Raw genomic sequence first — 26,807 nt, 5'->3', positions numbered from 1 at the left:
TTTTCCTAGTATCAGTGGTACAACCAAGAAATTAGATAATTGGAAATTCATAAATTTTGAATAAAAAAGCACATCACTCCCTTTCATTTGTGTGGAAGAAGTTTAACAAGTGTGCCTAGGTTCTAGTTAGAAAATCTCCAATGTACAAAAAGTAGGGCAAAAATCAGTAGAACTAAACTTGATTAAGCTAACACAAAAATCAGAGAGAAGTAAACACCATGTTTAAGAAAATGTGAGCACCACTGTACCACCCTCTCCCAACAAACACCATTGTAATTTAATAAACAGTAAAAATAAAGAAGACTAAGCCAAGAAGATTACTTGATTGAGGGTGGCTGAAATGGTGGTTTTGAGCTGCTAAACGGCGAGTATCACTTGCATCAAAATGAGTTGGTTTCCCGTTATTAGTAGTTTTATAAAAGGGGATGATACATAGATTATTTAATTAGTATATTTTGTTTATTATCGTAGATTATTAATTAGGATTTGATTTTATATGTTGTTAGGATTTGATTTGGGAACCATATTCTTTTGAATCTTCACATACTCCCTCCGTCCCAAGATAAGTGACCACAAACTTTTCGGCACGGGATTTAAGGAAATGAGGTTTTGTTAGTAAAGTAGAAAGTGAATAAAGTAAGAGAGTTAATAAAGTAGAGAGAAAAAGTAAGAGAGATAGTATCAATAAAGGAAATGAGTCGCTTATCTTGGGACGTCCTAAAAAGAAATATGAGTCACTTATCTTGAGCGGAGGGAGTATAATATTTGATAACAACAAGAATGAAAAAATATTTCTTTTATCATTCTCTTTATCCAAAACAGATTTTCACTATTTTATAGGTTCGATACATGCTAATTCTTAATTCATACGTATTAATTGGTGTTTTCATTATGAGGCAATTAGAGACTTCGAGTGATCTATGAAATTTTTGATAGGATGGCACATGACTAACGAGTTATATCTCTATTTTTTGTGTGATTCTAATTCCAAATACTCACTAGCTAGTCCATTGTTTTCAGTAAGGTCTAAGAATAATGGTTGTAAAATTAGTAATTAATTAAGGCAGAATCTTCATCCATTGAATAAGCATAAGTACATGAATTTCTAGATCTGTTAAATAAAATAAATGAAAAGGCAATGTCAAGATAAGTGAAAGACTATGTGAAGGAATGAAAAGGCAAAGAACATTACTAAAAAAAACAAATGCAGCCATAGTTAATAAATACTCCATATGCCAACATTGTCACATTAGATTAGGATGTAAGAGAAGCTTTCAGTATGCTTAAAACCTGCAACAACCTATGTCTCAACATCAGAATATACACCAAGAAAATGTACAAAGATCTTGTTTTACCTCTTTAAGTCCAATTCGCAGCTCCACACTTTTTCAACATCAAATACTGAGATTTTCATAACAAACAGTGAAAAAGGTAGGATCTTGACCCTTTGGATATGGATAAGTACATGAATTTCTAGATAAAAGTAAATAAAATTTGATGTCTAGAACTCAAGATACTATAATCATGATGAAATAGATACTGAACAACAATTTTCAGAATGACAAAATGTCTATGTAAATGAAATGGCAAAAAACATTAGTACTAAAAACAAAAGATACAGCCACCATATTTTACATTGTCACACTTGTTCTGTCTTTGGTTTTTTGGTTATCTTATGAGAGAGCAGCGCATCGGTGAGAGCACATTTTGACGTAAGAGACGCTTTCAGTATGCTTAATCCCTTCAACAACAACTTATGTCTCAACATCAGAATATACACTAAAAACATAACAAGAATTGCAAAGTGTGTTACCTCTTTTAGTCCGATTTCCAGCTCCACTTCTTTGACATCAGAAACCAGGATTTTTTTCTCACTTAGACTTGCAAGGATGGATACAAAACAAAAAGGTGTGATAGTTAAATCATCAGCAACCTTAAAAGTTCTTGGTCCTTTAAGATAACTCCCTTGCCCTTCCGGAAAATTAGTTGAAGCAGCTTCGAATCTGCCATCTCCATATAAAGCAGGTAACTCATCTTCAGTGAGGGGGAAAATGTGATCTTTTGAAACATAACCATGAGGTATCCTGGGCTTTAACAACCTATTTTTCGCGTCAAGATTGTTGAAATACTTATCCGGGATAAGTTCTTCAACACTCATGTACAAGTTGTCGATAGCCTTAACATTAGAGTTACGCGACAACAGGGACTCGACTACGCCTAGTGGGATCACGAGGAAACTAAACAGAAACTCTACGAAATCTTCCCCAGCTTCGGCATACAATAGCTTGTTATTGGACTTTTGCACAATCAATTTCAAATTCATGGTTTTAGAGTTGGAGTTGGATGCATTTGTAGTGAAGTCAATTTCCTTGTTAGATTTTAGTCTCCCCTTGAGTAAAACAATTGACAGTGGATTCATGGAAATCAACGAACGCATGAGCAACATCACAACCTAATTTGCAAGGCAAAACTATAAAACTGATCACAAGCATAATAACAAAATAAACATAATTAAGATTTAAGACTCACTCACCTCATTAAATCCAAAGGTAGCATTCATTGGGACAGCCTCATCCATGCCTGTAATGCCAAGAAATTTGACAGCTTGCAAGAGGCCAACATTAGGCACTATACACAGATCATCAGTGATAAGAAAAGACGTTGTCTCCTTCACGAAGACTCCATCCTCATCACTCTGAATTTGGGTTTTAGCAGCAACCACTTCTCTTTCCATTGGACTATTGCAGTGTTTACATTCACCAAGGCTGTCATAAAACACACTGAGGCTTTGGAACCGAGCTTCCCTTCTGCATTTCTTGGAGCAATTGAAATATTCCAGCGATGAAGATTCAGTGAAGTTGAGCTTTAGTTTTTTGAGTTCAGCATCGGATGAGCTTCGAGGATGGAGCAGAATCGACTTAGCTCCTTCCTTCCAGAAATGGCCGGCGTCAAGATTTTCTAAGGCAGTGTGCAAAGTGGACAAGCTGCCAAATGGTAAGGCCTTGTAGATTTTGGCAAAGGTGCCTAATGGCAAGGTGAGAAAGCTTAGCAACACATCGACAAAGGCGCTGTCGACTTGGGCAAATAGAACCTTGCCTTTCTTTCTATTCACCATTGCTTTCACTTTGAACTTGATGAGCTTTTTTGCGTCGGACATTTTTCTATTAAACAAAGATGTTTAAGACTAGGGAAAGTGGAGTGAGAAATAGAGAGTAGTTTATCACAAGATTTTATTTATGTGGAAGATTTGTTCGAATCTTGGCGTGTTGGAAATCGGTGGTTGCTTTGCAGTAGTAGAAATATAATGACATTTTTCTACTACCTTTGTTCATACTCTCTTTATCCCATCCCATTTAAGATGACACTTTTCTTTTTAATTTATTCAAAATAATTGCACATTTTTATTTATACTAATTTTCTCTCTCCAATTACTACATTCAAATAATTTCTTTCTATTTACAATTAAATATTCAACTCTCTTTATCTCTCCATTTAATACTTACATACTCTCTTTTTCTCTCCAATTAAAAACCAAGAATTCCTAAAATCTCGTGCCGACTAAGAAATATGGCATCTTAGCCGGGACTGAGTCATTTCATTTTTTAACAAAAAATAAAACATCCAACTACTCTTACTTTATTCCATCATCTATTCTACTTTCTCGTTATTTTTCTCACTTTATTCATCTCTCCTATTTTTCAGCATAATTTCTCAATCTCGGTACCTAAAAGATTTGTTTCAACTTTGTTGGGACAGGGAGATTATTAAACAAAAAAGTTTAAGACTAGGGAAAGTGGGGAATTCGGAAGGGATTGCCTAACAAATCCTAAAATATACCGACAAAGATGTGTAATAGACCTCATCATGGCTTAGTAAAATTGCACATGTTTATAATCGAAACGGATCCCCTATTCCACAATTCCTACTTCTCACTCATACAAAATAAAATAATCCACCGTCACTTATTAAAATTATATATGATTATAATATTATTTTATTTTATTGTGTATAGGTGGAGTAGGTGATCCGTTTCGATTTATAAAATTATTTTATTTTATTGTGAGTGTGATTTAGAATTTGTTTTAGGATTTTTTGAGGTGATCCCTTCGGAAGAGTGATGATAAACAATCAAATTTTGTACAACCAAAATAAGATTATATTAATAATTTGATGTATTAATTATATATTAAAATAATAAATATATTAATTGGACAAGTTAAAAAAAACTTATTAGTCTTTAATCATATTTTTTATATTTGAATTTCCTTTCTATTGTTTTTAAGGCATCCACAATGGGGCGGAGGATGCGACGCCCTAAGCCCCGCCCTATGCTCCGCAGCCACATCAGCATTTTATCATCTGCCCCTTCCACCTGCAATCATAGTCCGCCCTAAACATTTTATTTATTATTTGAATATTTAAACACTACAAAAATTGAAAAAAATAACTTTATTTCATTGAAAGTTCAAATTACAGTATATCAATTAATTAGCAAGAATAAAAATATATTTTTTATGTTTCCAAATTCATTAATCCTATTTTTTATATTTGTAAATATATCAATTAGCAAGAATAAAAATATAAAAACACCACAAATTAAAGGCATATCCTATTGCCAATATTTATTTTTTATTTTTATATTTTATGCTTGCAAATATGAAAATCTTCGGAATTAATTACTGAATTTAGAGAGAGGAGACTGGAGTGAAAGGTGTGAAATGAAGTATACAAATGGTACTCCCTCCGTCCCCCATTAGGAGTCACACTTCCGTTTTTGCACTCGTTTTATAAAAATGTTAATAAATAGTTAAAGTGGAGAAATGGTAAAGTAAGAGAGAGAATAATATAGATAAGACTTTTCTCTACATTATTCTCTCTCTAACTTTACCATTTCTCTATTTTAACTATTTATTATCATTTTTATAAAACGAGTGCAGAAACGGAAGTGTGACTCTTAATGTGGGACGGAGGGAGTAATACATATAGAAGAAAATACAAAAAATAAAAAAAAATGTGTGCATCGTCCGACCTATCCTCCGTACCCCCACAATGGGGCGGAGTATAGGCCAGAGGATGCATCCTCCGTGCCATAGTCTGCGGACGATCTATCATCCGCAGGGGATAATGTGTGCTTAATCCGTGGTGCTGTAGTGGCGAACTAAAGGACGGAGGATACATCGTCCGTCGCATCCTCGACCCTATTATAGATGCTCTTAAAATTTGAATTAAAGTATGCACTAATTACATTTATGCTTCTAAAAAATTTATATAGAAATTATAAATATATGACCACAATATTATACACTTTCCATATACTATATATACATCCATATATTCTAATTAAATGTATAAATAAACTTAATTTTTTCTCAAATAAACTAATTTTTTGTTATATAAAATTTGGTTACATATATTTGTTGCTTCCGAAAATCGAGACAGTTGTCACAAGATTTTATTTACAATAAAGATACTAATAAGTCTTTTATTTATGTGAAAGATTTGTTCGTATCTTTATTTACACGAAAATTCAAACACACTAATGATGTCTTGGCGTCTTGGAAATCGGTGGTTGCTTCTTTCATTTCTTTGCAGTAGTATAAAGACTGCAGTGGATCTAATATTGGGAAACGGTGAAACAATCAAATCTAGTTTAATTAATTTACTTGCTCCAGAATATTTTAAATATTGGTTAAAAACCTATTTCATTTTACTTGCTCCAGAATATACACAAAATAGTTTTCAAATTTAAAATTTTAAATAAATTTAATTTGCTAATACAATCTGAATTATATGGACAGTCAAAAAAATTAAAAACCTAGATTTTTCCCATTTTCTATTTAAATCTTTCATCTATTTACTTTTAGTCATTTCTTTACTGCTCCAAAATCATTTCAGACATCTGTGTGTTTTGCATTGCAGCACTCATAGTCTACAGTTTTTTCTCTGCGGCTGTCAGAACTAGTTATACACAAAATCAAAATCTTTGATCTAATTAATACTACTACTTATAATTAATGCATTAAATGACTGAGCTGTACTGAATTTGCTTCTCTAATTATGTGGGAAATTCTAATTCAAAATATTCACTAGTGTATAGTTGCAAAGATGCTCTTAGGCCAAAGAATCATAGATGCAAACATTGAAAAAGTAGAATTTTGATCCAATGGATAATAAGGACAGGTACATGAATTTCTAGATCAAAGATATTGAAATGGACACTAAACAACAATTTGCAAATCTACATAGATGAAACGGCAAAATACATTACTAAAAACAAGCATTTAAAAACATTAAGGTAGCATCATCTCTTTCGTTTTTTGTTCAATATTGGAGAGAGCACGGCGTCAGTGAGGGCACATTTTGATGTCAGAGAGGCTTTGAGTATGCATAATCCCTGCACAAACATATGCCTCAATCAAAACATACACTAATTAAGAAAATATACAAAGATTGCAAAGTGTTTTACTCACCTCTTTTAATCCTATTTGCACCTCCACTTCTTTGACATCACACAAAGGGACTTTATCCTTTCTAAGGCTTGTAAGGGTAGAAACAATACAAAAAGGTGTCACTCTTAAATCATCACTCACCTCAAAAGTTCTTGGCCCTTTAACATAACTCCCTTGCCCTTCAGCAGAACTAGTTGAATCAAGTAACTTATCTCGAGTTATCAGAGGGAAAATATGATCATTTGATGGTATCATGGGCTTCAACACCCTATTTTTGGCATCAAGACTATTGAAATACTTATCCGGGATAAGTTCTTCCACACTCTTGTACAAGTTATCGATGGCCTTAACATTAGAGTTACTCGACAAGAGAGACTCAACTCCACCTAGTGGGATCATGAACAAACTAAACAGAAACTCAACGAAATCTTCCTCAGCTTCTGCATACAGTAGCTTGTTGCTGTACTTTTGCACTATCAATTTCAAATTCATCCCTTTGGAGATGGAATTGGATGCATTTGGTGTGAATTGAGTTTCTTTGTTAGATTCTGGATGTGCACCAAGTATTACAACAGACAACGGGTTCATGGAAGTCAACGAATGCACGAGCAACTTGGAGACCTAATTTGCAGGAGAAAATGAGCACAAGACAAGTGCTTAAGATAAAATAAACATAAAAGGGATAAAGAGAAGACACCTCATTTGATCCAAAGGAAACATCCATCGTCTCAGCTCCATCCATGTCGGTAACGCCAACGACACTGGCAACTTGCAAAAGGCCAGCATTAGGCACTAAATGGAGATCATCAGTGATCAGAAATGAAGACACCGACTTCATGAAATCTGCTTTTCTTTTCAATAGTGAAGAAAAGTAAATATAAGGCTCAGCATTGGATGAAGTGCGTGGATGGAGGAGCAGAGTTGACTTGTCAGATTCCTTCAAGAAATGAGCACTATCAAGCCGTTCTAAACCGAGGTACAAAGATTTCAAGCTTCCAGATGGGAAGAGGTTGGACCTGTAGAATTCGCCGACAGATCCCAATGGCAATGTTAGGAAGCTTATCAAAACATCTGCAAAGGTGCCGTCTACTTCTACAAATAGAACCTTTCCCTTCTTTTTATTCACCGTAGCTTTCAATGGAAACTTGATAGGAGTATCATTCATATCATCTGCCATTTTGCTAGCGGCAGTGGTGGGGTGGGGTGTGATAAAGAAGTTCAAGATGTTGAAATGCAGAAGAAGATAACCAAGAATTAATGGCCACAGTGTGATTATGCCGTATGCTAGTGGTTAATAATTTGAGTGGTTTTTGAAATGTGCGACGATAAACAATCAAATTTTATATAATCAAGATTGTATTAATAATTTAATATATTAATATATTAAAATAATTAAATATAATAAATAGACAAGTTAAAAAAAACTTATTAGCTTTTAATCATATTTTTTATTTTTATATTTGAATTTCCTTTATATTGTTTTGAAAATTTAACTTAAAGTATGCACTAATTAATTGTATTTATAGTTCCAAAAAAGCAAAAAAAATTTATACACAAATCATAAATATATAACTACAAAAATTATGCACTTTCCATGTATTATTATACATGCATCAATGTATTTTAATTGGATAGTTAACCCTCCTACTGCTATTTGTCACATAGATTTTTTAAATTGCTTGAATAATTAAATCTCGGTTAATTAAATTGAAATGTAGAGGATTATATATGTGGAAGAAGATAACAAAAAATTAATGGGCACACTCGAGTGGTTTTTGAAATTGGCAGAATAATCAAGTTGTATACTCCCTCCTCCTTTCCACGTAATTTTACCCACTTTGACCCGCCACGAGTTTTAAGAAATCTAATAGAAAGTAAGTTGAAAAAATTGGTGGGATGTGGATCCTACTTTTAAAGTATTAATTTTATAATAAAATATGAGTAGGAATGAGGTAGTGGAATATGGGGTCCACTACCAAAAATAGTAAAAGTGAAGTGTGAAAAATTATGTGGGACGGCCCAAAATGGAATATTGGGTAAAATTATGTGGGACGGAGGGAGTAAAATGTACTCCTTCGTCAGCCTTTCATTTAATAATTAATTTAAACTACTCCCTCCGTCCCAAGATAAACGAAGCACTTCTGTTGGACACAAAAATTAAGGAATTGATATTTAAATAGTTAAAATAAAGAGTTAATGTAAAGATAGTAAATTATGAGAGAGATAAAAAGTAGAAAACTGAAAGAAAGAATAAAGTAAGTGAATAATAAAGTAAGAGAGATGATTTTTTGCTAAATAGGAAAATGGTTCCATTATAGTGGGACATTCCAAAAAGGAATGTGACTAACTTATCTTGGGACGGAGGGAGTATTTTTTAATCGTCCCTTCAAATTTGTCACTTATTTCTATTTCCGTCCTTAAAAAATTGTTAGTTTGCAATTTTTTTTAGTGGAGCTCATATTCCATTGACTCATTTCTACACACATTTTATTATAAAACTAAAATATGAAAATATGGTTCACATTCCACTAACTTTTTCGATCTATTTTTTAATACATTTCTTAAAATTAATGTTGGGTCAAATGGTGACAAATCATTAGGAAGGAGGAAGTACTTCCTCCATCCATCCTAATGTGATGATTAATTTTGAACTCGAGATTTAAGAAAATGATACTCCATATATATATATATATATATTGAGTAAAACTGAAGAAAGTAAAGTAGTAAAACTGGAGAAAGTAAAGTATGAGAGATGAAAAAGTAAGAGAGATAAAGAAAGAATAAAGTAAGAAAGAGAAAATAAAATAAGAGATGGTTAAGTTTTATTTAATTAAAAAAGGAAATTGATCACTTATGATGAGATAAGTCAAAATGGAAAGTTGATCGCTTGTGATAGGACGAAAGGAGTATTAAGAAAAGTGAGTGGATAAAGATAATGAAATGTGAGATTCATTTTTATATACTACTACTAGTTTTATAATAGAATGTGAGTTGAATTAATTAGAGGACAGTAGGATATACCTATCATTTACTCCCTCCGTTTCTAAAAGTTCGTCACCATTTGATCCACCACGTGTTTTAAGAAATAAAGTAGTAGTAATAAAAAGTTGAAAAAATTGATGGCACGTGAGTCTTATTTATATATATATTAATTTTGAAATAAAATGTGAGTGAGAATTAAAGTGAAAGATGACAACTTTTTAGTGACGGATGAAAATAAAAAATAAGCGACAAATTTTCAGGGACGAAGAAAGTATAATAAAAATGAAACGAGAAACTTAACGATGGGTGACCTAAAATGATAAAGCATGATTCCTGACCAACGGAGGGAGCAGTGAATTTAGTGCCCGTTCGGTTGGGCTGACTGGCCCAGATTAAAGATCAATAGATTTTTAATAGTGGTTGGCTAAATAAACTAAAATCACGGCCCATCACTAATAAGAGGCCCGCAACGAAGCCCGCCTCTTTAATACGGAGTACTATTTTGATTATTTAGGGCAGACTATTCATCTCACCCCATCCCCTGCGATTATTTTAATCTTGCGCTAGCAGAACTCTCTTCCTCTAATCCACTCTTCTGCAAATCCGTCGCCGTCGCCGTGGAGAAACCACTTATCATCTGCGCCGCCCCCGCCGTCGAGAAACCTCATCCGTGCCGCCGCCAACCCTCGCAACTTCAGGCCTTCCTCCCTCCCCTTCACTCTTCCTTACAGTTTTGTGTCTTCCCAACCTATCTCATGCTATATCTTAGGATTATTTAGTGTCGCCAACCGAACAGGCGCTTAGAATCTATATAGTATACTCTTGGTTAACAAATAATTGAATATATGATTGTGATATGTTCCCTTTAGAAAAAAAATCATGGATATAATTCTTATTAAGTATTGAGATCTTTGGTAGCTTTCTATAGGGCATCTCCAATCATTACACTAAACTCAAATCCATTTTAGTATAAATATCACACTAAATATTGATTTTACTCCAACCATTTACACTAAACTCAAACCAAAAAAATATTCTCCACCCACTTACTCTTTATTCTTTTCCATCATATCCATATATTTTTATCTAAATTACACACTAATCCCATGACACTTTATCAATAACTTAAATTAAATTAAAATAAACAATCCTTAATATTTAAAATTAACATTATGAAGAAGTTCTCAAATATTAATGTACATGTAATTTAAATTTAACTAATCTGTACGTGTAATTTTTTTCAATTTAACTAATATGGCCCAGTCCACTAATAAATAACTAACTAAATATTTATAGAATTAAATTAGGTTATTATTCATATATCTTCTTCTCCGCGCCGCTTTTCTGTCTCTGTAATTTTATTCTCTCTTCCTTCCGTATTCTATTTTGATAAATATAAAATGATTTGGACTTGAATGCAATAATCAAATATTAAAAGTGTTTTTGGTTGGTATTTTTTCTTCAAAAACCTATAATAGAATTGATTTTGCAATACGGTTGGAGCTATTTCTCTACTGCATTTTAAGTTTTACGGTACTATTGAAGATGGTTTTAGCATACTTGAGTTTGTAGTCTAAAGTCTAAACACACATCTATCTTAGAATTCTATGACAAAAATGATCTAAAATACTATATGTATTATTAATGTAGTTTGTTATTATGAGGGATTATTACCAGGACACCGCCCACACGGCCACACCATAAATGTGTCATGACGCAGCCATATCCGAGCAAACTCACAACTTCTCATAAGATAGATATATCTAATTTTTTTTTATTAAACTTTCAACAATACTCACAAGTCCATGTATCATAGAAGTAAAATAGTGAAAAGAGTATGATCTTGATCCATTTGATAAGGATAATTATCGTTAAAAGTTCATAAAAACAATTTGCAGAAATGAATACTCAACAACAATTTGTACTAGAAAGACAAAATGTGTACATAACTGAAAAGGCAAAGAACATTACTCAAAAGAAGAAATGCAGCAAACATAGTTCATAAAAAGCCAACATTGTCACCCTTCTTCTCTCTTTGGTTCTTTGGTCATTACTTATGGAGCAGGGCGTCGGTGAGAGCACATTTTGATGTAAGAGACGCTTTCAGTATGCTTAAACCCTGCAACAACTCATGTCTAAATATCAAAATATCACACTGAAAAAACATAAGTACTTCAAAGATTGCAAAGTGCATTACCTCTTTTAGTCCGATTTGCAGCTCCACTTCTTTTACATCAGACAATGGAACTTTTTTCTCATGAAGACTAGAAAGGATAGAAGCAATACAAAACGGTGTGACAGTTAAGTCATCAGTCACCTTAAACGATCTTGGTCCTTTAAGATAACTCCCTCGCCACTCGGGAAAATTAGTTGAACCAACCCGGAAACTACCATCTCCATAGGAAACAGGCAACTTATCTTCAGCGAGGGAGAAAATGTGGTTTTCAGAAATAAAGCCTTGAGTTATGTTGGGCTTCAATAGCCTATTTTTGGCATCAAGATTCTTGAAATACTTATCATGGATACAATTAGCTGCACTCTTATACAAGTTGTCGAAAGTCTTAACATTAGTGTTACCGGACAGAAGGGACTCGACACCACCTAGTGGGATTATGAGGAAGCTAAATAGAAACTCAACAAAATCTTCCTCAGCTTCAGCATAGAGTAGCTTGTTATTGGACTTTTGCACCATCAATTTCAAATTCATTGTTTTGGAGTTAGAGCTTGATTCATTTGCAGTGAACTCAGCTCCCTTGTTACGTTCTTTTTTCCCATCGAGTATCATACATGATAACGGATTCATGAATTCCAACGAATACACGAGCAACAACCTGACCTAATTTACAGGGTAAAACTAGAGGAAGTGACCACAAGCATTGTTAACAATTGAAACTAAAACATATATTACTACTATCCCACAATGAACAAAGAGATTGAAATCACTATATAAGTCTCATGGGCCCCTCCTCCTATCACTAATTGGTTTTAGAATGAAACCCATGGATTTCTATCATGCGTTATAATAAAAGAATTAGAATCAGGATTTACTTGCATCAATAAATCCAAAGGTAACATCCATAATCACAGTCTCATCCATGTATGTAATGCCAAGAACACTGGCAAATTGCATGAGATCAGCATTAGGCATTATACGCAGATCATCAGTGATCAAAAAAGTCGTTGGCGTCTTCATGAAAACTCCATCATCATCACAAGGAACAGTCCGAGTTTGGTTTTTAGCTACTTCTCTTTCCATTTTACTATAGCAGTGGCTTTGATATCTAACATAAGGTTTGCATTTCTTAGGACAAACTAAATATTCAAATTTTGAAGAACCACTAGAGCCAACCCTCATTGTATGGAGCAGAATCGACTTAGCACCTTCTAAATAGAAATGGACACTATCAAGATTAGCTAAACCAGTGTGCAAAGTGGACAAGCTTCCAAATGGTAACATCTCAAACGTTTCAGCAAAATATCCCAATGGAAATGTTAGCAAGCTTAGCAACACATCAACAAAGGTGCTGTCTACTTCAGCAAATAGAACCTTCCCTTTCTTTTTATTCACCACAGCTTTCAATGAAAACTTGATATCCTTTCTAAATGAGGACATTTTGCTCTAGAAGTAGTTGGTAAAAAAGAAGAAGTAAGAGATTTTGAAATTTATACAAGAAGAAGAATGTACATTCACTATCTTTTATGTGGGAGAAGTTAACGAAGAGTTTCTACTTTAGTCTCTCTATTTTCCAAGACGGCCTTCTGCATTCTAGCAAGAAATGAATAAACCAAGAGTTAATGGCCTAATAAATTTCCAAGACCCATTAATTTATCCATTCCCTGATACTTATTTGTTTCGAAAACCCAAAAGTTTGAAATAATAATATGTTCATTTTATATTTCCAAACAAGAAAAAGGGTCACATATTTGATCATTTCATTTGTATATTTCTCCTCATGGCCAAAAATTATGAAATAGACAAGTGAATGTATTATTTTCAACATGAAAATAACATTTCTGATATAAATTATTTTTACCCATGCTAAAACTGACTCAAAATCAGTCTAGGCTACTCTTACTTCTGTTTATCCAACACTCAATAATACTGTAACACTACTAAAGCTTCTAATATAAAGCAATACACCCTTAAATGCAGAGTTCTGCCTTTGGATTTTTGTTCGCCAGCAGAGCATCAGAGAGTGCAGAAGTGGATGTGAGAGAAGCTTCTAGTATGCCCAAACACTGCACCAATTAACAAACAAACTTCGTCTTACTATAAACCCTAAACCCTAAATCCATAAACGGCATAAACTAAAATAATTAAGTACCTCTTTCAATCCAATTTTCAGCTCCACTTCTTCCACATCAGATATCTGAATACCTTGCACATGTAGACTGTAATAAATGGAGGAAAAACAATATGGCTCAACAGATAAATCATCGTTCACCAAATAAGTTCGTGGCCTTTGCAAGTGACACCCCTTGCCCATCGGATAGTTATCCCAAGACAAATAACGAGAGTAGAAATAAGGCAAGCTTTCTTCAGTAAGGCCAAGAATGTTGCTACGAGAAACACAACCATGAACCACATTGAGTTTCATTAGCTTCTTTTTTATATATTCCGTCTTGAAATATTTTTCACCTATAAGATCAGTTGTGCTCCGATACAAGTTGCTTATGGCCTCAAAACAAGTCTTACCTCCAAGAAGATGCCCGACTCGTCCTAGTGGGATAAAGAGGAGATCACATAGAAACTCTACGAATTCTTCTTTAGCTTGTGCACACAACAACTTGCCTGTGGATTTTTGCATCATAACTTTCAAAGTGAAAAGGTTGGGTTTATCACCTTCCAGCTTCCGAGACTCCTCAGCTCGATGGTTCAACTTCGTTGTTTTATTCAGAATGACATCCGACAATGGAGTTGGGGATGTTAAGGATGCCTTCAACAACTTCACAATCTAACAACAATATATACGCGTTAAAATAAGTACTACCTCCGTCCACAACCTACTTATCCGTTTTTTATTTTGGTTCGTTCACAAAAGAATTTAACCATTCTATTTAAGCAACAATTTATAAGTACAACATACCTAACCATGTGATCTAGAATGAAACCCTAAACCTAAAATCCAACACAAGTTTAATCACAACAAAGGGTAAAGAATCTACCTCAGTCAGCCCGAAATGGACTTCGATCTGCTCACCCTTATCAGTTTCTTTAATGTCGAAAATGCTGACGGCTTCAAAGAACTCGGTATCATTCGGCAATATGAGCAGATCATCAGAGATTATGAAAGAAGCTCCAGGTTTGATGAAAACCCCATCACAAGAAGACTTCTCAACTACTTCTCGATTCAATTTACCATCGCAACGACTGCAATACCATTCGTTGCTGAAGGCACTCACATCACTAAATCTTTCACTACAGCATCTGCTACAGAAGAAATGTGCAGCAGGCGGAGAATCGGAGATATCCAGTTTCAGCGTTGCGTATTTGTGCTCGAATGAACTCTTCGAGTCGAGGAGGGTCCTCTTAGCAGCCTCCGTCACGAAATGGGAGGTGTCTAGATTTTGTAGGCTGTGGTAGACAGTGCTCAAGCTTCCAATTCCAAAGATGGGATTGTTGAAGAGTCTGGCGATTCTCCCCAACGGCAAAGTCATGAAGCTCAGCAAAATGTCTACTAAATGGCTGTCGGATTCTGCAAAGATCACCTTAGTTTTATCGTTATTGAGCATCACCTTCAACGACAACTTATTAGCGTTAGACACCATGTTAATGAAATAGTCAAAGCAAACTTTAAGTGAGAGAGAAATCTCAAATTGGAAATTGGATGCGATTGGAATTCTATTCATTTGATTGCCAAACAAATTTCTGATGAAAACTGATTCAATTAATTTAGCTGTTTATCTATGTTTGTTGGAGTCATTTTAGTGGTCAGTCAGTCGAGTAGTGTGTAGTTAACTGTGTTTCCTATGTAATAGCAAAGCCAGTTATATAAGTATGGAAATTCAGTTTGTAATCTGCGTGTGAATTAATAAAATTTAAAAGACACAAATTTGCATTCACAATAATTTCTAAGAAGTCTTGGGACCAGATACATGATCACCTGTATTTAATATGACTAATTAGCTATATTTAATTAAACATAGAAAAATGATCAATACAAAGATGCATTTGATCAATAATTCAACAAAAAAAAGGAGTCATTATTAAACAATTTTAGGTCATAATATATCATAATATAAAATTCAATTTTCCTTTGTATAATAACCTAAAAATAGAATAGACTAACAATGACCTAAAAATAACCTGCGTATGCTTGGTTCTGCGTTGCATTTTTTTATTAAGAGTGAGTTTTGCATAGATCAAAACACATAAAACATATAAATAAATTATAATCAATGACAATGTTGGAAGTCTCAAATCTAAGTGTTTGATCATAGTCATACAATGACAAAAACAATAATTTGGATAGTAGAAAAGTCGAAACGATGAAAATGAAGGACATAATAAAACAATAAAAAGTTGCATAGGTAACAATAATTGCAAAACTTTCAGACTTCTTCCTTTATCCGTTTGTTGCAAATTTGAGTGAGCAGAGCATCAGACAGAGCAGAAGTGGATGTTAGAGAGGTTTTCAGTATGTTCAAAGCCTGCACCGATCAACACGCTCCTGTCAGCATATTGAGTACATAACATGTTAATCAAAAAAAGAAGAAATTGTAGTATTACCTCTTTGAATCCAATTTGAATCTCCCTTTCTTCGACATCAGATACCGGGATCTTCAGGCTGTTGAGACGGGAAAGGACGGAGAAAGGACAAAAAGGTGTCACAATCAAATCATCACTCACATGATAAGTTGTTGGTCCCTCAAGATAACATCCTTGTCCTTCGGGAAACTTATTAGAAGAAAAATTTGGGAGATTAGCAGTGTAGTCATCAGACAAGCATTCTTCAACAAGAGGAAGAATCTGGTTTTGGGAGATACAACCATGAGGCAATTTGGGATTCATAAGCTCCTCTTTGGCATCTGTGTACTTGAAATACTCGTCACCTATGAATTCAGCTGTGTTTCGATACAAGTTGTCTATAGCCTTAAAACAAGTCTTGCCGCCCATGAGGTGCTCGGCTCCTCCTATAGGGATGGTGAAGAGACTAAACAGAAACTCGACGAAATCTTTCTTAGCTTGAGCATATAACAACTTTCCACTTGATTTTTGCATCACCAATTTCAAACTTACACTGCTGGAGTTGGGGTTTTCTTCCTCTGATATTTCATTCATTGGAATACTTGTTGAATCCATGGGTGTGGTTTTGCTTAATATGACATCAGACAATGGAGTTGGCGACGTCAAGGATGCCTTCAACAACTCCCTAATCTAACAACATTACACAAAAAAATTTATTAAAAGTGACAAACAAACCTCATTAAAAGATTACACTAAAAACACTGGATTAAAAGTGATAAGCAAGAATCACCTCATTGAAGCCAAGATCCGCTTGGACTAACTCCATCTCATTCGCGTCTGTGATGCCAAGAAGGGTGAGGATTCGGACGAGTCCAATTTCATTTGGAAATATTTGCAGATCATCAAAGATTGTGAAAGATTCCCTAGGTTTAGTCCAGACTCCATCACTATAACCAGCTTTAGACACTTTCTTAGCTTCTTCACTTGTCATATTGTAAGAACCGCAATCTTTGCAAAGCTGGATATAATCATAGTACACGCTTCTACTTTCAAATCTATTATAACGACAAGACCTGCGTGAACAACAGAAATATTGAGCCGGCTGAGAATCAGTGATATCAAGTTTCAACCTTTTGTATTCATCTTCAAATGAAGTGGTTGGATTGAGAAGAATCTGCTTAGCACCATCCGTCACAAAATGGGAGCTATCGAGATTCGATAAGCCATGGTACAAGCTGCTCAAGCTACCAAAGGTGGGCAGCTCATCTCCATAATGCTGCTTCAACACTTTGATAATTCTTCCCAAAGGCAAAGTCAAGAAGCTCAACAAAATGTCTACAAAATGAGAGTCAGCCGTTGCAAAAAGTACTTTGTTTCTCTCTTTATCAATCATCACTTTTAACGATAATGTATCACACTTTTTAGACATTTTTAGAGTATATGTAGTACAAACTCTGATATCAAGCCCTCTCTTTTATGGAGAAAAAGTCATTATTAGTCCCACCAAATTCCAAGGACTCTTTGCATTCATTTCATTATGAGATACAGATATGAATCAAGCGTCTATAGCTGACTAGTAATCAGATTAGGTAATTCATTCAACTGTATATTCACAAGAATAAGTGTAACTTCACTTCATACAATTTATGTTAACCAATTTTTTTTCAGATGTAATTGTATTCTATTGACACATGCTAATTTAGTTGGAATAAAATGATTAATAGTGTGACATCATTGTGTACACTTACAAAGAGGATCTAGTGCACTTATGTTACATCACATCGATATGTATAAAATTGGGAAATCAAATTTAATTGTTTCCATCATTTTCCATGTAAAACTTTGGTGAGGCTTGAGGCGCTTGGTATATTTCAATAATGACTCTTTAAATTTGCAGTCCTGGAATATGGAGGGACTAGTTAATCAGCTGTCTCTTAAGTTAATCTGAATCTTTATTTTCCTTCAATTAATAGAAATCATGTACTTAATCAAAGTTTGTTGGAGTCCTTTTAGAGCGTCCACCGTGGGGGAGGGGTGCCCGCAGCTCAGGGGGTGGATGAGGGAGAGCCGAGCGCTCGGCCAGGCCGAGGCTCTTGGGCAGGCGGCTCGGCCCGCCACTGCAAGGGCCGAGAGCCGCGGCCCTGCCCCACCGATTTTCAATTTTTTTTTTTTGTAAATTCGAAAATTATATTTATAAAATACTATATTCATTCCATATTTTTTATCTTCCTCAATTCTAAATCCTAAAAATTTCAATATCTACCATTTTCAAAGTCTAAAAAATGCAAGGTGGAGATGATTCTCCCAGCTATGGAGAATCGGGATTTGGTGCATTTTCGTCATCCCAACCGTGGAGATCGAGTCCGACCCCCCCTCCAACGAACCTGTGGAGTCCACAATCGCCGCCGCCGTGGCAACAAACACCCCAACTCCGGGGTCAGTCCTCCTCTCAGCCGCAGAGGAACGTGGGTCGTCCCCAATCGGGGTTCGGTGACTACCGGCCCAATATGGACGCGATCAACAACCCTTCTCAGCAATTCCATCCTCCCAATTCCAATACACCCAATCCCCTCTATCTGATCTGATAGATTCACGTGAGAACAGTTGATGGGAACACCACCAGAGACCCCGTTGTCCGGTACTCAAGGCGGCCGCGGGCGAAATCAAGGCGTTGGGGAGCGAAACGGCGGCGGAGGTGGGCGAAATGGCGGAAATGGTGGGGGGCGAAGCGGCGGTCGAAGCGCCGGTCGCCGAGGAGAGTAGGGCACCGGAGGAGGTGGCGGCCGAAGTAGTCGGCGAGGCGGCGGACGCGGCGGCGGTGATGGTGGCGGCGGCGGCGATGGCTATGGCGGTGGCGGTGGAAGCCGGCGGTCGACCTTCTATAGCAATGAAGAATCATTGCTGTAGCCAGAGCCTGGTATGCGGTCACGACCGATTCTATAGTCGGTGCAGATCAGACCGACGTTTGCTTTTGGAATCGCATTCTCGATGTGTACAACGAATTCAAACCAGATGGGAGCGTCGAGCATACAGCTAACCAGGTCCGGAAGAAGTTCGGAAGGATTACTAAAGCGTTGAAGAGGTTCAGTGGCATATACGAGACCCAACTCCGCCTTGCTGAGAGCGGCCGCACCGAAGCCGACGTACGAGCGTTGTCGTATCAGTTGTACAATACTGAATCGTGGCCGAAGTTTACCTACTGGGACGAATACCTTGTTCTGCGTGACTGCCCGAAATTCAGGGTCCTCATCGACAAACATCCTGTCTCTGGGCCGAAGCGGACTAGACTGGGCGTCGCCGGCAACTACAGTAGTAGTGACTCACGCGCCTTCGACCTGAACGATGATGCTTCGGAGGAGGGCCCCCCTCCAGACTCTCTCGGCGCCCACGTCCGCGGGGCCAGCGTGCCGCAATCCGGGAATCTAGAACCGGCTCTCAGTTCTCCGCTGCGACCTCTACAGCAATGCCCTCAACACCGCGGGCGGCTTTGGCTCATACCCTAGAGGTGCAGATGATGAAGCAACTTCAGGAGAATTTGGCCTTGTACGAGAAGTCAACTGATCCGGAGACCAGGAGATTCTACTACGACCTCATTATTCGACTGAGGTCGAAGTTGGGATGGTCCGAAGGGTCGCAGTCGGGCGGTGCCAGCGGCAGTGGGGTCGGTGCAAGTGGCAGTGGCGGCGGTGCCGATGATGTGATGGATGACGATGACGACACCGAGTAGTCGGGCGGTGTGCGTCATTTTTTTTATTGTATTTAAAATATTGTCGTATAATTTTACTCTATCTATAATACTACGACGATTTGGTTTCAATTTTTTTTAGTAATTTTTAAAGTATGCATTTTTTTTTAAGTATGCATTTTTTACTTATTATATGCATATATTTTTATTCTAGGAATATTAAAATATACCAAAAATGTATAAAAATAATTTTAATTGTTTGAAATAGAAAAAAAAATGGTGACCTGTAGGGCCATCATTGTGTTGGCTAAGTTTTGAGGGCCAGAGCCAAATTTGTTGGGCATGCCTTGGACACCTTAGTGGCTATTGGTTAGTTGTTTTAGAATTTAGATCAATCATGGTACTGTGTTTCCGATTTACAATTAGCAAAGCCAGTTATTGTATTGGTCTAATAAAAGAAAATGGGTAGTGATAAATGTACAAAATTGTATATATATAATTGAATTTTTTAATATTTTACATTAAAAATTGATTCATAAACATTAATTTATTTAAGAAAATCTGAATCTTTATTTTCCCTCATTTTGAATATTGACTGAATATGCAAATTAATACACTCCTACTAATATATTTCTGTTTAGAAGTTATTATTTCTCCTCTGCTTTCTTATTTATTCTTCCATTCTTTTCTACTTTATACTTTTAATTCCACTTGCTTATTTTATTCATTAAAAATCGTGCCATTCTTTTCGTGGAGCATATAATTAGCAATATAAAAATCGTGTCATTCTTTTTGCCACACTAATTTTAAGAATTCTAGGGAGCATATACATGACCAACATTTAAGAAGTCTAATTAGCAACATTTAGTTGATTAAACAATTTGCATTTACGCAATTAATGGAATCTTAGATAGGAGGACTCCACGAAAAATTCAAGGTTCTCACACATACTTTTACTTTTAACACTCACAACTTTGGAGTTATATTAATAATAAAAGTGTTGACATTCAATTAGTAATATATGTGCGAATCAATAAAATTTAAGACACAAATTTGCAGACACAAATTTAAGAAATCTTGGGTTCAAATTCATTATAACGCGACCTTTAATGTTTCTGTTTATTTATTAACAAAAAAAGTATTAGACATCACATCTTATTACATCTAAGATACGAGCTCTTCAAGTGCAATATTCATGGTTTGTGATAGAGTCATAGGAGGGACGCGATGAGCGCAAGATATGCCAAGAGCGTAAAGGAGGCAAAAGTTAGGGATTTCAAAACCCTAATTGAGAGATAAGATGGAGCGAAAACAAGGATGTAACATTCATTGGAGTCTATATTAAAAAGGGACAATTTTAAAATTCAAATTACAAAGTATTTGATCACAAAACATAGAAACAATAATTGCATAGAAAAGTCGAAGCGTTTGGAAAACCAAGGACATAATAAAAAAAAGTAATAAAGTTGCATAGGTCACAAAATTTGCAATACTTTCATCCGTTTGTTTCAAATTGGAGTGAGCAAAGCATCGGTAAGAACAGAAGTGGATGTGAGAGAGGCTTTCAATATGCTCAAGCCCTGCATCAATCAACAAACTTCTCACAACATGTAGTACATAACATGTTAATCAAGATAAATAATGCAAAATAAAAAAATACTTCAAATTGTAGCATGATCACCTCTTTGAATCCAATTTGAATCTCCCTTTCTTCGACATCAGATATCAGGATCTTCAGGCTGTTGAGACTGGAAAGGACGGACAAAGGACAAAAAGGTGTCACAATCAAATCATTAGTCACATGATAAGTTGTTGGTCCCTCAAGATAACACCCTTGTCCTTTGGGAAACTTCTTAGAATAAAAATTTGAGAGATCATCAGTGTAATCAGCAGGTAAGCATTCTTCAACAAGAGGAAGAATCTGGTTTCTGGAGGTACAACCATGAGGCAAATTGGGATTCATTAGCCTCTTTTTGGTATCTGCGGTCTTGAAATACTCTTCACCTAAGAATTCAGCTGTGCTCCGATACAAGTTGTCGATGGCCTTAAAACAAGTCTTACCGCCCATGAGGTGCTCGGCTCCTCCTATGGGGATGGTGAAGAGACTAAACAGAAACTCAACAAAATCTTCCTTAGCTTGAGCATATAACAACTTTCCACTTGATTTTTGCATGACCACTTTCAAACTTACACTGCTAGAGTTGGGGTTTTCTTCCTTTGATATTTCATTCAATGGAATACTTGTTGAATCCATGGGTGTTGTTTTGATTAATATGACATCCGATAGTGGAGTTGGGGACATCAAGGATGCCCTCAACAACTTCATAATCTAACAATTATTACACCAAAAAATGATTAAAATTGATAACATTATAAGATTAGAGAATCAAGAATAATCTCATTGAACCCAACAGATTACACTAAAACACTGAATTGAAAGTGATAGGAAATGCTATGAGAAGATTGAGATTATATAGAGAAGCAAGAATCACCTCATTGAACCCAAGATCCACTTGGATTAACTCCATCTTATTCGCACCTGTGATGCCTAGAAGAGCAAGGATTCGAACGAGTCCAATCTCATTTGGAAATAGTTGCAGATCATCAAAGATTGTGAAAGATTCCCTAGGTATAGTCCAAACTCCATCACTAGAACCAGCATTAGACACTTTCTTAGCTACTTTACTTGTCATCGTGTGATAACTGAAATATCTGCAACGCCGGATACCATCATAGTACATGCTTATACTTCGAAATCCATAAAAACAAATGCTGCCTGAACATTCAAAATATTCAGCAGGCTGGTAATCAGTGATATCAAGTTTCAACCTTCGGTAATCATCTTCAAGTGAACTTATTGGATTGAGCAGATACCGCTTAGCACCATCCGTCACAAAATGGGTGCTATCGAGATTCGATAAACTATGGTACAAGTTGTTTAAGCTTCCAAACGTAGGCACCTCATCTCCATAATGCTGCTTCAACACTTTGATAATTCTTCCCAAAGGCAAAGTCATGAAGCTCAACACAATGTCTACGAAATGGCGGTCGGCTCTTGCAAAAAGTAGTTTGTTTGTCTCTTTATCAATCATCACTTTCAACGAGAATGTATAACCCTTAGACATTTTTTTTGATAGTATATGTGGTACAAAGTATGATAAATATATCAGGATAATATAAAGGAATTCATAATTCTCAGCAAACCCTCTTTTTATGGAGAAGAAGTTAACCTAAGAGTCATTGTCCCACCAAATTCCAAAGACTAATAATAATAATAATCATTAAACGTAGCCTAGCTAATTATGTGTGAGTGGAAGCAGATACCTTGGAAGCAGAGTAATCAGTCTGGCAAACTAATGTGGAATCAATGCAATGAAAACCTAAACCCTACAATAATTAATAGCCATTTAAATCATAAAGTTTTCCAAATATTGATACGTTTATAAACTTTTGAAATCGAAATACTCCGTACTAAATTATGAAGTTTTAATTTTTCTCAATTGTTTCGTCTATGTACAAAATGTTGTCATTTAATGATATTCAATCTCTTCTTATTTTATTGAAATATTGTCATTTTTAAGATAAAAAAAATGTCAATGTGTACATATATGGTATATTGGAGAAAAAAAATGAAACTTTATGATTTAATATTCTAATTTCAAAGTTCATGGAAAAGATTTTTATTTAACCAAAATTCATGATTTAAGAGCACTCACAATGGGAGGGCAGATCTCTAGGCCTCGAAATCGACCTCATCGGCCCTCCATTGGAGGAGACAGGCTGAGAAAACGGCCTCTCCCTCCTAATGCCATATACCCGATGCAACGGCCTTGGCCAATGATCGGTCCTCCATTGTAGAGATAGCTAGATAGGACTAATCATCGGCCCTTACTACCTTTTATTTTTTATTATTTTTTTAATTTCATTATTCAACATTTTCTACTACTAATACCAAATCTAAGTTTATTGGGAGTCATTGCAGCAAGATGAGTTAGTCATGGTATTGAGTTTCCGATTTATTAGCAAAGCAAGTTCTTGTTTTTCTATCACAAACCATAAATTTGCACAATCATTTACATGTGCCCTATAAATTTTTTACAGATGTTATTAAGATCGAAAGCCTTTTTTTCTCAATTATAAGTTTGACAATTATGACAGTCACAATTAAAAACAAACGAGCAATAATTGCATGCAAAGAAAGTCGAATCAACCGGACATAATAATAAAACAATAACAAAGTTGCATAGGTAACAACATTTGCAAAACTTTTAGACTTCTTCCTTTATCCGTTTGTTGCAAATTTAACAATACTTGAGATGCTTTCAGACTTCTCTTTTTATTTGTTTGTTGGGAATCTGAGTGAGTAGAGCATCAGAGAGAGCAGAAGTGGATGTTAGAGAGGCTTTCAGTATGTTCAAAGCCTGCGCCAATCAACAAACTTCTCTCAACATTTTACTTCTTTAAATGCAATCAAGATGAATAATGCTAAAAAATGTAAAAGTAGTAGTATTACCTCTTTGAATCCAATTTCAATCTCCCTTTCTTCGACATCAGACATCGGGATCTTCAGGCTATTGAGACAGGAAAGGACAGAAACACTACAAAAGGGCTTCACAGTTAAATCATCTGTCACATGATAAGTCCTTGGTTCCTCAAGATAACACCCTTGCCCTTTGGGAAACTTCACAGAAGAAAATCTTGAGAGAAAAGCCGTGTAGTTGGCAGGTAAGCATTCTTCAACAAGAGGAAGAATCTGGTTTTTAGAGATACAACCATGAGGCAAATTGGGATTCAGAAGCTTCATTTTATCTTCTGTGGTCTTGAAATACTTGTCACCTATGAATTCAGATGCGCTTCGATACAAGTTGTCGATGGCCTTAACACAAGCCTTACCTCCCATGAGGTGCTCGGCTCCTCCTATCGGTATGTTGAAGAAACTAAACAGAAACTCGACAAAATCTTCCTTAGCTTGAGCATATAATAACTTTCCACTTGATTTTTGTGTCACCAATTTCAAACTTACACTACTAGAATTGGGGTTTTCTTCCTTTGATATGTGATGTAATGGAACCCTTGGAGAATTGATGAGCGTTGTTTTGTTTAGGATGACGTCCGACAATGGAGTTGGCGACGTCAAGGATGCCTTCAACAACTTCATAATCTAATAATATTACCAAAAAAATTGAATTAAAAATGATAACTAGTGTTGAGAAGTATATTGAGATTATAGAATCAAGAAAATACCTCATTGAAGCCAAGATCTACTTGGAATACTTCCGCCTTATTAGTGTCTGTGATGCCAAGAAGGGTCATGATTTGTACAAGTCCGATCTCATCTGGAAATATTTGGAGATCATCAAGGATTGTGAAAGATGCCCCACGAACAGTCCAGATTCCATCACTATAACCAGCTTCAGACTCCTTCTTAGCTACTACCTTTACCATCTCGTAAGAACCACAATCTTGGCAAAGCTCGATATAATCATAGTAATTGCTTTCACTCCTAAATTTGTTACTACAACGACGATATGAGACTGAACAATAGAAATATGTAGCAGGCTGAAAATCAGTAATATCAAGTTTCAGCCATTTGTATTCATTTTCAAATGAAGTGGTTGGATTGAGCAGATTCTGCTTAGCACCAACCGTCACAAAATGGGAGTTATCGAGATTCGACAAGCTATGATACAAACTGCATAGGCTCCCAATGGTAGGCAGCTCATCTCCATAATGCTGCTTCAACACTCTGATAATTCTTCCCAAAGGCAAAGTCAAGAAGCTTAACAAAATGTCTACGAAATGGCGGTCGGCTGTGGCAAAAAGTACCTTGCTTCTCTCTTTATCAATCATCACTTTCAACGAGAATGTATAAACCTTTTCACCCTTTTCATCCTCAGACATTTTTTTTTATAGTATAGTATATATGAGGTGCAAACTATGATAAAGGAATTGATAATTCTCAGCAAACCCTTTCCTTTTTATGGAGAAGAAGTTAACCTAAGAGTCATTAGTCCCACCAAATTCCAAACACTATTTGCATTCACTCCCATTATGAGATAATAATAATCATACAATGCATTGGAAGCGTTTGAATTTGTGGAGCAGATGCATTAATGTTTTCTTGGAACCGTTTCAAATATGTAATGTATGTAGTATTAAAGATTAAGTCGTTTGTTGAGACTGAAACTGTTATTCTCTACAATCATTGGAGTCATGAAGACCTACGGTCAACAAACAAACTTGAGAATGAATAAACTATTTTGACAGCAAAGTAATGTGGAATGAATGCAATGAAGACCAGCTGTCTCATAACGATGCCATTCAAAGAGATCTCAATTATATGAATTGAGATCTTATTTAAAGAGAAGATATCAGATATTTCGAATTTCTTTATACAACTATATATTACATGAATAATCTGATCCACAAGGACAATGATTAGGAGCTACTTAATTGTCTTTTTGTGAAGTACATACATGCAACATACTCAATCAGTTAAATGAAGGCATATATGATTGCCATTTAAGTCAAGTTGCAAAATATTTGATCATACAATGACAAAAAAGAATCAATAATTTGCATACGGAACAAGTCTAAGAAAACTGGAAAATAAAGGACATAACAAAACAATAACAAAGCTGCAAATGTAACAATATTTGCAGTACATTCAGACTTCTTTCTTCATCCGTTTGTTGGAATTTTGAGTAAGCAAAACATCAGAGAGAGCAGAATTGGAAATTGTATCTGATTTTCCGATTGTATTTGTGAAACTGATGGAAATTGTTGTAGTTGGCAGGTAAGCATTCTTCAACAAGAGGAAGAATCTGGTTTTTGGAGATACAACCATGAGGCAAATTGATATTCATTAGCCTCTTTTTGGTATATGTGGCCTTGAATTACTAGTCACCTATGAATTCAGCTGTGCTCCAATACATGTTGTCGATAGCCTTAATACAAGTCTTTCTGTCCCTGAGGTGTTCGGCTCCTCACCTCCTCCTATTGG

General features: G+C 35.6%; 6 protein-coding genes across 6 annotated transcripts; all 6 read right to left on the bottom strand.

Moving 5' to 3' along the window:
- Positions 1 to 6,301: 6,301 nt before the first annotated feature.
- Positions 6,302 to 7,626, bottom strand: LOC125188107. The gene is made up of 3 exons (XM_048084848.1): positions 7,147 to 7,626; positions 6,471 to 7,070; positions 6,302 to 6,394 (listed from the first exon to the last, which is right to left on the bottom strand). The coding sequence occupies exons 1-3, from the start codon at positions 7,624 to 7,626 to the stop codon at positions 6,302 to 6,304; spliced, it is 1,173 nt and encodes a 390-aa protein (XP_047940805.1).
- Positions 7,627 to 11,481: 3,855 nt separating this feature from the next.
- LOC125188106 lies at positions 11,482 to 13,044 on the bottom strand. The gene is made up of 3 exons (XM_048084847.1): positions 12,517 to 13,044; positions 11,629 to 12,267; positions 11,482 to 11,586 (listed from the first exon to the last, which is right to left on the bottom strand). Exons 1-3 carry the CDS (start codon positions 13,042 to 13,044, stop codon positions 11,482 to 11,484), a joined length of 1,272 nt encoding a protein of 423 aa, XP_047940804.1.
- Positions 13,045 to 13,574: 530 nt separating this feature from the next.
- LOC125188102 lies at positions 13,575 to 15,200 on the bottom strand. The gene is made up of 3 exons (XM_048084844.1): positions 14,598 to 15,200; positions 13,757 to 14,386; positions 13,575 to 13,670 (listed from the first exon to the last, which is right to left on the bottom strand). Exons 1-3 carry the CDS (start codon positions 15,198 to 15,200, stop codon positions 13,575 to 13,577), a joined length of 1,329 nt encoding a protein of 442 aa, XP_047940801.1.
- Positions 15,201 to 15,983: 783 nt separating this feature from the next.
- Positions 15,984 to 17,512, bottom strand: LOC125188099. Its single transcript, XM_048084838.1, has 3 exons — positions 16,910 to 17,512; positions 16,162 to 16,809; positions 15,984 to 16,082 (listed from the first exon to the last, which is right to left on the bottom strand). Exons 1-3 carry the CDS (start codon positions 17,510 to 17,512, stop codon positions 15,984 to 15,986), a joined length of 1,350 nt encoding a protein of 449 aa, XP_047940795.1.
- Positions 17,513 to 21,312: 3,800 nt separating this feature from the next.
- LOC125188098 lies at positions 21,313 to 22,929 on the bottom strand. Its single transcript, XM_048084837.1, has 3 exons — positions 22,297 to 22,929; positions 21,486 to 22,133; positions 21,313 to 21,384 (listed from the first exon to the last, which is right to left on the bottom strand). The coding sequence occupies exons 1-3, from the start codon at positions 22,927 to 22,929 to the stop codon at positions 21,313 to 21,315; spliced, it is 1,353 nt and encodes a 450-aa protein (XP_047940794.1).
- Positions 22,930 to 24,126: 1,197 nt separating this feature from the next.
- Positions 24,127 to 25,705, bottom strand: LOC125188095. The gene is made up of 3 exons (XM_048084834.1): positions 25,049 to 25,705; positions 24,318 to 24,965; positions 24,127 to 24,225 (listed from the first exon to the last, which is right to left on the bottom strand). Exons 1-3 carry the CDS (start codon positions 25,703 to 25,705, stop codon positions 24,127 to 24,129), a joined length of 1,404 nt encoding a protein of 467 aa, XP_047940791.1.
- Positions 25,706 to 26,807: the final 1,102 nt, after the last annotated feature.

This window comes from Salvia hispanica, chromosome 5, assembly GCF_023119035.1.
Source record: "Salvia hispanica cultivar TCC Black 2014 chromosome 5, UniMelb_Shisp_WGS_1.0, whole genome shotgun sequence".
Taxonomy (NCBI): domain Eukaryota; kingdom Viridiplantae; phylum Streptophyta; class Magnoliopsida; order Lamiales; family Lamiaceae; genus Salvia; species Salvia hispanica.
Note: the sequence above shows the minus strand (reverse complement) of the source record. Positions and strands in the feature narration are given on the sequence as shown.

Bases quoted from the DNA above. Each gene is read 5' to 3' on its own strand.
- LOC125188106 (XM_048084847.1), bottom strand. From the start codon at position 13,044: ATGTCCTCATTTAGAAAGGATATCAAGTTTTCATTGAAAGCTGTGGTG. The intron at 12,268-12,516 runs GTGATTATGGAT...CCTGTAAATTAG, and splicing joins TTACATACATGGATGAGACT to GTCAGGTTGTTGCTCGTGTA. The intron at 11,587-11,628 runs GTAATGCACTTT...ATGTTTTTTCAG, and splicing joins TGCAAATCGGACTAAAAGAG to TGTGATATTTTGATATTTAG.
- LOC125188107 (XM_048084848.1), bottom strand. From the start codon at position 7,626: ATGGCAGATGATATGAATGATACTCCTATCAAGTTTCCATTGAAAGCT. The intron at 7,071-7,146 runs GTGTCTTCTCTT...CCTGCAAATTAG, and splicing joins TTTCCTTTGGATCAAATGAG to GTCTCCAAGTTGCTCGTGCA. The intron at 6,395-6,470 runs GTGAGTAAAACA...ATGTTTGTGCAG, and splicing joins TGCAAATAGGATTAAAAGAG to GGATTATGCATACTCAAAGC.
- LOC125188099 (XM_048084838.1), bottom strand. From the start codon at position 17,512: ATGATTGATAAAGAGAGAAACAAAGTACTTTTTGCAACGGCTGACTCT. The intron at 16,810-16,909 runs GTGATTCTTGCT...TAATGTTGTTAG, and splicing joins CGGATCTTGGCTTCAATGAG to ATTAGGGAGTTGTTGAAGGC. The intron at 16,083-16,161 runs GTAATACTACAA...TGATCGGTGCAG, and splicing joins TTCAAATTGGATTCAAAGAG to GCTTTGAACATACTGAAAAC.
- LOC125188102 (XM_048084844.1), bottom strand. From the start codon at position 15,200: ATGGTGTCTAACGCTAATAAGTTGTCGTTGAAGGTGATGCTCAATAAC. The intron at 14,387-14,597 runs GTAGATTCTTTA...TATTGTTGTTAG, and splicing joins TCCATTTCGGGCTGACTGAG to ATTGTGAAGTTGTTGAAGGC. The intron at 13,671-13,756 runs GTACTTAATTAT...TAATTGGTGCAG, and splicing joins TGAAAATTGGATTGAAAGAG to TGTTTGGGCATACTAGAAGC.
- LOC125188095 (XM_048084834.1), bottom strand. From the start codon at position 25,705: ATGTCTGAGGATGAAAAGGGTGAAAAGGTTTATACATTCTCGTTGAAA. The intron at 24,966-25,048 runs GTATTTTCTTGA...TAATATTATTAG, and splicing joins TAGATCTTGGCTTCAATGAG to ATTATGAAGTTGTTGAAGGC. The intron at 24,226-24,317 runs GTAATACTACTA...TGATTGGCGCAG, and splicing joins TTGAAATTGGATTCAAAGAG to GCTTTGAACATACTGAAAGC.
- LOC125188098 (XM_048084837.1), bottom strand. From the start codon at position 22,929: ATGTCTAAGGGTTATACATTCTCGTTGAAAGTGATGATTGATAAAGAG. The intron at 22,134-22,296 runs GTGATTCTTGCT...AATAATTGTTAG, and splicing joins TGGATCTTGGGTTCAATGAG to ATTATGAAGTTGTTGAGGGC. The intron at 21,385-21,485 runs GTGATCATGCTA...TGATTGATGCAG, and splicing joins TTCAAATTGGATTCAAAGAG to GGCTTGAGCATATTGAAAGC.